Genomic DNA, 11,557 nt, shown 5'->3' with positions numbered 1-11,557 from the left:
TAAACAAGCCTGCTAGGTAAGTCTTATGCACTCCAAGGTAGATGAGAACCACTACCCAAAACATAGCTACAACAGGACTTACAACATAAGAAAAATGATTTGACTGCAAATATTCTTTTACAATGGGCTTGTCATTTTTAAAAATTAATCACACAAATAGTTTGTACTTTCATAACTGAAGCTTGTCTTCATTATTCCCTTACCCCTTGACTAGAATTGTTAGATCAAAAATGTGTAAGCCAGAATGACACAGCCATGCTGACAACTTGAGATGGAACATCAAATCATCCTAAATTACATTTCAATAGTTCTAGGAAAGAAAAAAGTTCTATGAAGACTTCCATGTAAGTTACATCATTTTTTAAAAGAACCTAGGAAAAAAATTAAAACGGTTTTATTGCTTTTGCATGGACTTGACTCAACCTACTTAATTTTGCTATAACTCATACATACTTATCCAAACTCACCCTATCCAAGGCACCATTTTACAAGCCAAGTAGAACACTGTGTGTGATCCACTAATGAAACTGATCACCAGTACAAGGCAGTATAATTATGTCTGTTTGACCAAAGCGCTTTACTTCATGTAAGAGAAAAAATAAAGCAAAACAAGCCCAGGTTCCAGTGGCTCACGCCTGTAATCCCAGCACTTTGGAAGGCCAAGACAGGCAGATTACCCGAGGAGTTGAGACCAGCCTGGTCAACATGGTGAAGCCCTGTCTCTACTAAAAATACGAAAATAAGCCGGATGTGGTGGCACATGCCTGTAACCCCAGCTACTTGGGAGGCTGAGGCAGAAGAATCACTTGAACCCAGGAGGCGGAGGTTGTAGTGAGACAAGACCACACCACTGCACTTCAGCCTGGGCGACAGTACAAGTGTCCATCTCAAAAAAAAAGTAAAATAAATAAAGCGAAACACAGGCAATTTTACCAAATATAAAAGACGTGTTAAAACATAAACTTCCACAGAACATTTCTTGGTATACTATCAAAATACGGCATGACTCAGCTGGGCAGGGTGGCTCACGCCTGTAATCTCAACACTTTGGGAGGCTGAGTGGGGTGGATCACCTGAGGTCAGGAGTTTGAGACCGGCCTGATCAACATGGCAAAACCCCATCTCTAGTAAAAATACAAAAATTAGCCAGGCGTGGTGGCGTACATCTGTGGTCCCAGTTACTCAGGAAGCTGAGACAGGAGAATCACTTGAACCCGGGAGGTGGAGGTTGCAGTGAGGCGAGACTGCACCACTGCATTCCAACCTGGGCGACAGAGCATGAAATAAGATAAAATAAAATAAAGCATGACTCTGAAAGTGTTTTATCGTACACAGTAGTTTCATTTTATCTACGAGCCAATCTTACAGAAAGATTTCTCAGTGAAAGAATGAAAACTCTGATTCTACCATTTGTACTATAAGCAGCTCATTGAAATTATTTTTTCAAATTATCAACATTTAATTTATCCTGAAATATTTTAATAGAAAATTTCGGAAGCCTCCTTTTATATATTCATAGAAATGAGTTCCATATATTGTTACGATTGTGTAAAATTAAAAATGCCTGCATGGAAAGTGGCAGAGCAACAGACACGAAACAAACACAGTCTGAGCATCTGAACCACAAGTAAAAGGTGAAAGAAGTAAAAGACATTATTTGTAACCTGGTTATAAATCTCCCCAGGATGATCTATAGCCAGCATTGATAATGCATCTTTCTTTGAAAAAGCTGATATAAAATCATCAATTTACTGTTGAGAGAAAAGAGGCCAAAGAAAACTCTTAAGAACCCTCACTGAGAGGCCGGGTGCGGTGGCTCACGCCTGTAATCCCAGCACTTTGGGAGGCCAAGGCGGGCGGATCACAAGGTCAGGAGATCGAGACCACGGTGAAACCCCGTCTCTATTAAAAACACAAAGAACCCTCACTGAGAAAACTTTATAAACAATTTCCAGAAGCAGAAGAAAAAAAAAAAAAAAGGTGAGGGGGACTTCATCTGGATAATTAAACCAAGGTTTCTTTGTAAGACCAAAACAGAAATGGTGAATTTAAATAGTAACTGATCTTAAGATTTCATTAAATCACACATTATCACTTTTTTAAAAGTGACCTAATACTAGAGTTTTCGACACATCACCCCTTCTTACCATTAAATTTTTTGACAGTTATTCGGAAATCTATAAATTTACTTATAGAATGTATTACAAGCTAAGTATCTCAATATTTACAGAGTCTGCTAATAGGTATGAACTTTCAGAGAGATAAGAGGTCACCTGAAAATGCAACAACATTTCAGAAGCAAGCTTTCAAGTTAACAGTCAAAGCTTGGCATCACTGATAAATGCAAGTAAACAAGCTGGAATTTTTCTAAAGTGTAACAGCAAGTGAATAAAATAGCAAGAACTATTTGCAAGATGGCATGTAAATATGAGACATAGTATGCTGGGAATTTAGGACTTATAGAAATACTTCAGTGGTAAAATGTCAAAATTATTTGATAAAGAAATTACATGCGAAAAGGGACTTTCTTTTTTTCTACCTTCCATTCATACTTAATGTATATAAAGTTTACACTCAGATCTTACCTTCATGTATATAAAATTTACACTCTTACCTCCCTCCCATAACAAAAATTAAATTATCTCAGAAATTAAGGCTTATATACCTGAATGTTTATATAAATACTTGCAGGCAAGTTTTAAGTTTTAAAATCCACAATAATTCCAAAAGGAAAAGCAACTAATAGATAAAACTTTATCTCCTAATCAAGGTAAACAGAAAAAAAGAACTCTTAGATACTTCTAGATATTGTTTATATTTGGGTAGGACTTTGCTCTTTGCTAAGCCAACGCTATCTTAAAGCTACCAGACTAGCCAAAGTAAAATTAAATAGATAATTCACTAAATAAAATGGGTTAATTCTAGCTTCATTAAGAACATCAGACAGGGCAGAGAATGCAAATTAACATTCTGAGTAAAGACCTTAAATCAGGTTATTTATTAATTGCTAAGCCACATGAATTATGAAATTAGACATCCATTAAAGGCAGTAATATTTGGTAATAGCTTCCCTCTAATCTTTAATAAAGTTCTGTTCTTATGCAAAACTCTCAAAAACAAATCCCCTCAAATGACAATTACAAGACTTGTGTATAACATATATACATATGTAAACCTACAGTGAACCTGACCAAGGCACAAGTTCAAGTGACTTATCAGAGGTCACATGGTTCATTTAAACTTAGCTTTTTTCTTAAAGTATCTATCTCATTCCTTTTATTATGAGCCACCCCAGCTTTTCAAGGCACATTTGCCTCTTTTTCTAGAAAGAAGCTATAGGGACCAAAATAAAAATAGAGCAAATTGCAACAAAACTGTCAGTCTACTGGGTAAAAACCTCGCATTTCAGAGTATGGTATATTTAAATATGACATGATTTTTCCACAATAGGCAACAGGATTCCCTATTGTAAATTTTTTTAAAGTGTAATGACATCATTTTCAGTTAGTCTTTAGTTCTGAAGTTTCTCCAAGTTTTGTAAACTTTTAAAAAAGGAATCCTTCTTGGCTGGGCACGGTGGCTCACGCCTGTAATTCCAGCACTTTGGGAGGCCAAGGCGGGCGGATCACAAGGTCAAGAGATGGAGACCACCCTGGCCAACATGGTGAAACCCCGTCTCTACTAAAAATACAAAAAAATTAGCTGGGCGTAGAGGCATACACCTGTAGTCCCAGCTACTTGGGAGGCTGAGGCAGGAGAATTGCTTGAATCCGGCAGGTGGAGGTTGCAGTGAGCCAAGACTGCACCACTGCACTCAAGCCTGGTGAAAGAGTGAGACTCCAACTCAAGAAAAAAAAGAAAAAAGGAATCCTTCTCAAAAGAGTAAAGTATAAAATAAATGACAAGTTTCACCCCAAAAATGGCATCTTTCATGAGGTTATCCTCCAACCCCTCCCCATCATGTCTGCAAAATCAGGGAATCAATCTTAAAAGGCACTAAGTGGCACATAAACAACTTAAAAGCTGCATTTCCATTTTTCTTCTAGTTTCCTCCTCCATAAAGTGCACAAAGCAGAGTAATATGAAAATAGACACAGGCTTGCATCTATAACAGCAAGGAAAAGAAATGCTTCCAAGAGAAATGGAAGTGTGTTTAATAATCAGAAACCACAGGAGAGGTCTGCTCATTTATTACAGGGCCATGTTTTAGCTCTTCCTGGATGGTCTCAGATCTGCCATTCCTCTAGATATGAACCTGTGGCCGTGGCAGAAACTCAGAAATCAGTAGGGGTTGGTTGTTTTTTTGTTTGATCTTCATGTTAAGATGCTATTGAGCTTTTTTAACCAAGGGTGGTTTTCCAACAACTGCATCCCTCATGGTGGCCTGAGTGGAATTACCGATATGAGAAGAAGCCTGCAAAAGTCCATTTATTCAACATGTAAGTTAATAAAATACAACACAGCAACAAAAAAGTAAGTCCTTAAACTTTCAAAAACCTGTCTCCATCATCAGCATGTTACAGAAAGCACTGTAATGAAAATGCAGGGACACAGGAAAGCTGTGGCAGGAACTAACTCCCAAGAGAGCCAGGGGAACATCTGCTCTGTGGCTGGGGTAGGATAGGCAGCTCCTGTGGCTAACCCAACTAATCTGTTCATGTTACTCAGAAAAACAAATGTATCATCTCAAAGATGTACAAAACTTGTGACCATGTCAATGTCCAAGAGCTACTGGGTTAGTCGGGTGTGGTGGCACTCGCCTGTAACACCAGCTGCTTGGGAGGCTCACTTGAGGCAGGAGGATCACTTGAGCCCAGGAGTTTTAAGTTACAGTGAGCTAAGATACCAGCCTGGTGACAGAGCAAGACCTCGTCTCTAAAAAAAATTTTATAAATAAATAAATAAGCAACCCAATAAGTAAATAAGCAAGTCACTGGTAAAAGAGATACCATCCCTTTCCTAATCCAGTAGGACTCAAAACCGAACATTTTTCGTTAAGTTCATAATTTTTTCAAAGCTCTTGATTTTCACTGAAATTAATCTGGGGGCAGGTGAGAAGGGAGAATCACATAAAAATTATGTCTGAAGAGTATGTAATTAAAAGTTGCTGGCCAGGTGCGATAGCTCATGCCTATAATCCTAGCACTTTGGGAGGCCGAGGAGGGTGGATCACCTGAGGTCAGGAGTTCAATACCAGCCTAGCCAACACGGCAAAATGCTATCTCTACTAAAAAATACATATAAAAATTAGCTGGGTGTGGTGTCGGGCACCTATAATCCCAGTTACTCTTTGGAGGCTGAGGCAAGAGAATCTCTTGAACCCAGTGGGCAGAGGTTGCAGTGAGCCATGATCACACCATTTCACTCCAGCCTGGGCAAAAGTGTAAAACTCTGTCTCAGGGAAAAAAAAAAAAAAACGTTGCCAAAGGGAAACACAATCAGTATGTCTAAGATGCAATGTTTTTGCATTAAAGGGCTGTTTCTGGGCCGGGCGCGGTGGCTCACACCTGTAATCCCAGCACTTTGGGAGGCCGAGGCAGGCGGATCATGAGGTCAGGAGTTCGAGACCAGCCTGGTCAACATGGTGAAACCCTGTCTCTATTAAAAATACAAAAACTAGCGGGCCGTGGTGGCACACACCTGTAGTCTCAGCTACTTGGGAGGCTGAGGCAAGAGAATCGCTTGAACCTGGGAGGCTGACGTTGCAGTGAGCCAAGATCATGCCACTGGACTCCAGCCTGGGCAAGAGAACAGAGCGAGACTTTGTCTCAGAAAAAAAAAAAAGAAGGTGGGGGGGCGCCTTTTTAGGCATGGAAACAAAATATTAAGAATAAATATTAATATCCTAAAGGATAATAAAACATAAAGTCTATCAGAAAACAAAGGCCAAGGGAGTGGCCATTGTCTCATGTCTTTGCTATGAAATTCTTCCAAACTAAGATATTTCACAACAGAAGCACAAATATCTGCCCATTATCAACCCTCAGGCTCTTCAGCAGCACTACTTACCTGCTCCAACACATATGCGGCACCAAAATCAATAGCTCCGCCCAGCTCACGATATTGACCAGAATACCTGATGTAGCCCCAGGTGAGGAGCGCTATTAACAGTAGTCCAACCATACAGTTGAACAACTGGGCTACAACCTCAAGACCTATGAAGCCAGTGAGGCCTGAGGCTATGTACAAAGCTACAATGCCCGTGAACAGCACTGCAGGGGTTCGGAAGGTGCTGAAGACGTTCTTGCTACCATTGTGCTTGCAGAAGTTCTCATATAATTCCTTGATTTCCTCCTCCAGCTCCTGCTGGTAACGAAAGCTGAAATCCTTCCCACCCATCTTCTTGGTCTTCTTAAAATGGTCCAGAGCAAGTTGTTTGAATTCACAGTGCTTCTCCTCTAGAATGTCTGGAGACAAATAAGGTTTCTCTCCCCCACAAACCTGAAAAGAACAAAGACACAATATGTTAAAAGATCTCTTCAGAAACAACTGCCAAATAAAACACGAAAAAATAATGAAAGGATTAGAATGTTTTAAGATGTTAACAATATATTAATAAGTTAACTTTTAAAAGATGACTAAGACCAATAAAGTCTAGTTTCACTTCCTCTGAAAAATACACTTAAAAAACCAGGGTGATAATGTTAATTGGAAAGAGCAGTGACACTGGGCCGGGCACGGTGGCTCACGCCTGTAATCCCATCACTTTGAGAGGCCGGGGCAGGCAGATCACTTGAAGTCAGGAGTTCGAAATCAGTCTGGCCAACATGGTGAAACTCCGTCTTTACTAAAAATACAAAAAGCATTAGCCGGGCATGATGGCAGGCACCTGTAATCCCAGCTACTCAGAAGGCTGAGGCAGGAGAACCGTCTGAACCCGGGAGGCGGAGGCTGCAGTGAGCCGAGATCGTATCACTGCACTTCAGCCTGGGTGACAGAGTGAGACTCCGTCTCAAAAAAACAAAATCAAACGGTCGACTTCTGGGGGGCACAGGTGAGAAAGGCCCACCGGTGTCCTGGTTGAGGGTCTTCAGGGTTCTTTGGGACCCAAGGATTCCTGAAATCATGGATCACCCACATACGCTTTGAGACATGCTTTTTTTTTTTCTGTAAGCCCTGCGACTTCCCTAAAAATTGAATGAATTATAGAACAGACCTATGACCAATGGTGGCAGAGTCTACACAGAACTATGCTTCATGGTGTTCTGGGGAAACCTTTCGACTTGCTGGCTATACTATTCAGTATGGCTGTATAGCTCACTGTGCTTTTGAATACGTTGGTGGTGGTGTCATGTGTTCTGGACCATCAGTGGAGCCTACAATTCAAAATTCAGATATTGTCTTTGAAGAAAATTTTAGTCGACATTTTTATAGTATCCAAAGAAGTGACTGCAAAAAGCCCAAGTGATCCAAAATCAAATATTTGTAAAAGAGTAACTGGTTTGGAAGGAGAAAAAATCCTCACCTCTAGTCCATCAGATTTCCTTAAAAGCCACAGTTATGCCCCAGTGGGTCATGTCTGGTCAGAAGGTGATAATCTACAGAATTCTATAGATTCCAGGTACTATGGACCTACTCCATGTGAACTAATAAGAGCACGAATCTTCTTATTTGGCCTCTGAGTGATTTTGGATTTTTATGTGCCAGCCTTAATGGCCACAGATTTTCTGATGATTAGGAAGCATTTATTCTTTTGACTTGATTATTATCTCCTGTTCGTGTGAATTTATTACTCCCACTGAAACCACATACTTACCAATAAACTATTTGCTATTCAAACAAAACAAAACAAAAACAAACAAACAAAAAAAGAAATGGTCATAATTAGAAGGCCCCCGTTACCAGGACAACCTGAATATAACTTTGTTGCCTCATCACTTAAAGATACATTAAGTAGGATCAAGTTGGGCTTTTGAAGTCCACAACAATGCCTAGACAGGTTACAGATATTTCAGAATAAGGCGCATGTCCCACGTACCTCTTCCATGCTGTTATAGTAAATATCCTTGGCAGAGGCTGCAGCTGCTAAGTTGTTGGCTTCAGCAGTGGCCTTTTAAGAGAGAAAAACATGAACTATAAATCCTTCCTCTTTTAACATTCCTCCACAAATAACCTAATAAAAAATCTTCTCTAATCCCCATTCTTCCTATTTTTCTAGATTTCCATATAGTTCAACTGATGACATAAAATACACTTTCTCTGCCAAATTTTCTACCCAAAAAAAGGTAAAAGTTCATACACATAGAAATATGTATTCTTATACATAAGAATCTTTAGCAAAAATTAAATATCCAAAATTCAAAGAAAATACTATTTCCATTGCATTAATTTATTTTTTAATTGTTTAAATTTTATTTTTTTGAGACAGAGTCTCACTCTGTCACCCAGGCTGGAGTTCACTGGTGATCTCAGCACACGGCAACCTTCATCTCCTGAATGCAAGCCATCCTCCCGCCAGTGCGTGCCACCACGCTTGGCTAACTTTTGAAGTTTTTGTTTTGCACAGCTAGAGTGTCCCTATATTGCCCAAGCTGATCTTGAACACCCAGGCTCAAGTGATCCACCCACCTCAGCCTCTCAAAGTGCTGGGATTACAGGCGTAAGCCACCACACCTGGCTCCATTGCTTCAACTTGAAAAAAATAGATGTGAGTCAAAAAAAAAAAAAAAAAAGAAGGAAAGGTTGGGTGCGGTGGCTCATGCCTGTAATCCCAGCACTTTGGCACTCTGGGAGGCCAAGGCTGGCAGATCACAAGGTCAGGAGTTCAAGACCAGCCTGGCCAACATGGTGAAACCCCATCTCTACTAAAAATACAAAAAAATTAGCTGAGCATGGTGGTGCACGCCTACAGTCCCAGCTACTCAGGAGGCTGAGGCAGGAGAACTGCTTGAACCCAGGAGGTAGAGGTTGCAGTAAGCCGAGATAACGCCACCGCACTCCAGCCTGAGCGATACAGCAAGACTCTGTCTCAAAAGGAAAAAAAAAAAAAAGGAAAAAGCTGGGAGGGCTCATGCTTGCAATCCCAGCACTTTGAGAGGCTGAGGTGGGAGGATCACTTGAGCCCAAGAATTCAACACCAGCCTGCTCAACACAGCTAGATCCTGTTTCTATTTTAAAAAAGAAAAAAAAAAAGGAGGGGGGAGGTGCCGGGCGCGATGGCTCATGCCTGTAATCCCAGCACTTTGGGAGGCTGAGGTGGGTGGATCACAAGGTCAGGAGATAGAGATCATCCTGGCTAACACTGTGAAACCCCGTCTCTACTAAAAATACAAAAAAAATTAGCCAGGCATGGTGGCGGGCGCCTGTAGTCCCAGCTACTTGGGAGGCTGAGGCAGGAGAATGGCATGAACCCAGGAGGCGGAGCTTGCAGTGAGCCCAGCTCGCACCACTGCACTCCAGCCTGAGCAAGAGCGAGACTCCGTCTCAAAAAAAAAAAAAGGAAAAAATTATTTGCAATGTCAATCCCAGGCTCTAGCTCCTTTATGAAAATTTTCTGCTACAAAAGAAATCAACACTTGGCAATAAATCCCCTTATGTTCAGCACATGAAAGTAAAAATTATGTTTTAACCAAATGATATTCTAGTTGCAAATTAAAAACCTGATTAGTGAATAGTAAACAGGTATGTCAGGACATGTTCCGCTAAAGTAAACAATAGGTCAGGCATGGTGGCTTACACCTATAATCTTAGCACTTTGGGAGGCTGAGGCAGGCACATCGCTTGAGCCAAGTTTAAGACCAGCCTGAGCAACACAGCAAGACCACATCCCTATTTTTTTTTTTTTTTAATTAAAAAAATTATGGCCAGGCACAGCGGCTCACCCCTATAATCCCAGCACTTCCGGAGGCCAAGACGGTCGGATTGCTTGAGTCCAGGAGTTCGAGACCAGCCTGGGCAACATGGCTAAACCGATCTCTATTAAAAACACAAAAATTAGCCAGGCATGGTGGTATATGCCTATAATCCCAGCTACTCGGGAGGCTGAGGCATGAGAATCACTTGAACCCAGGAGGCAGAGGTTGCGGTGAGCCAAGATCATGCCACTGCACTCCAGCCTTCTCAAGAGTGAGACTCTGTCTCAAAAAATTATAAATTATATAAAAATTTAAAAAATAAACAACAGATGACAGGAAACTGCTTGTCTAGCATGGTGGGTATGTTTCACCCAAGTATAATAAACTGTGCTTCCCGAAATGTGTTTGGTGAAAAGACTAGGCCCAGTGAGGAGAAGCCATTTCAACTGTACAACCATGAATACAAACAAGTGAACCAGAAGGTCACATTACTGCAAAGTGAACTAGGAGGCCACACTACTGCAAAATGTGCTAAAAAAAAATTAACAGACCTCAACATAATGAAAAAGGAGAAAAAGCACACTCTCTTCCTGAAGAACTCTGCTGATTGTATACAGGTCAGCTCAGGTAATTGAAGGGTAGCATTTAGGATGTCAAATCATTGTTTACCTGAAGCATGGACTTGGGGTGAGGCAGATCTTCTCCTTGATAAATTTTAATATATGCCTTAAAATATAAACATAAAAACTGCTATAAAATGTTATTCAGTCGTATCTTACTCATAATTAATTTTTAGAAAGTGACCATACAACTGCATTTTCCTAAACACTTAGATCAACAACCAGGAATTAGCAAAAACACACCACACACCTTTGAGTGCATGTTAGCATTTTTAGTTAACTAAAAATGTTCTCAAGCAGCACAAACCTACAGAGGCTAGGATTCCCATCCAGCTCCCCATGCACGCTGGCCTCACCACTACCTGTGGGCAGAGTGACCATCCGCCTTGAGGTAGTCGTGTCACATCTAGGTGCCGTCTCCTCCTACTCACAGCAACTTCCTAACCACCTCCTGTTCACACCATCTTCCTTGAGGAACAATCTTCCTTTAGTCACAGCTAATTGCTCCTCTAAGAGAGTGCAAAGAACATCCATTTGGTTCTTAGACCAATACTGCCACCCAATGGCCCACTCCTGGAAGGACACCAAGGTCTCTGAAAATGCCTTTCACCATCTCCCCCAGAAAATTTTAAGTTTCAAAATATTTAAATTCAAGTTGATTTACAAGTTAGATCAGCTTTACCAAAAATCAAAAATTTTAATAATTAAAATCCATATTTACCTTAAAATACTCCAATAGTCCCCGACAGGTGACCTTTGAGCCATTGATCTCCTTTTCCATTAACTTAGATGGGTTTAATACATATGGTATCAGTACCTGTAACTGCTCTTTGAATTCACCAGCAATATCTGTTCACAGGACCACAAAGAAGGAAAAAATAAGCCAAACAGCCTTATTCAACCAAAGTGAACATAAAATGCAATCTTCCCAGTCTAGTGCTTTTTTTTTTTTTTTTTTTTTTTTTTTTTTTGAGACGGAGTCTTGCTCTGCCACCCAGGCTGGAGTGCAGTGGCCGGCTCTCAGCTCACTGCAAGCTCCGCCTCCCGGGTTCACGCCATTCTCCTGTCTCAGCCTCCCGAGTAGCTGGGACTACAGGCGCCCGCCTCGTCGCCCGGCTAGTTTTTGGTATTTTTTAGTAGAGA

The 11,557-nt window shown here is 40.8% G+C and overlaps 1 protein-coding gene and 1 pseudogene across 2 annotated transcripts in view; one reads left to right on the top strand and one right to left on the bottom strand.

The window, feature by feature from the left end:
- Positions 1-4,130: 4,130 nt before the first annotated feature.
- Positions 4,131-11,557, bottom strand: part of ATL3 (atlastin GTPase 3) — a 44,734-nt gene continuing 37,307 nt past the window's right edge. For both annotated transcript variants that reach the window (XM_033206768.1, XM_033206767.1), the window contains exons 9-13: positions 11,136-11,263; positions 10,464-10,520; positions 7,979-8,050; positions 6,010-6,441; positions 4,131-4,414 (exon numbers count right to left, since the gene is read on the bottom strand). In XM_033206768.1, the coding sequence (XP_033062659.1) occupies positions 4,328-4,414; positions 6,010-6,441; positions 7,979-8,050; positions 10,464-10,520; positions 11,136-11,263 (776 nt within the window). In that variant the 3' untranslated portion in view covers positions 4,131-4,327. The remainder of the gene's footprint in view (positions 4,415-6,009; positions 6,442-7,978; positions 8,051-10,463; positions 10,521-11,135; positions 11,264-11,557) is intronic.
- On the top strand, positions 6,955-7,678 carry LOC117081120 (annotated as a pseudogene).

The sequence above is a fragment of the Trachypithecus francoisi genome, unplaced genomic scaffold (genome assembly GCF_009764315.1).
Source record: "Trachypithecus francoisi isolate TF-2019V2 unplaced genomic scaffold, Tfra_2.0 Lachesis_group8, whole genome shotgun sequence".
Classification (NCBI taxonomy): Eukaryota; Metazoa; Chordata; class Mammalia; order Primates; family Cercopithecidae; genus Trachypithecus; species Trachypithecus francoisi.
The sequence above is the reverse complement of the archived record's forward strand: the minus strand, read 5'-3'. Positions and strand labels throughout refer to the sequence as shown.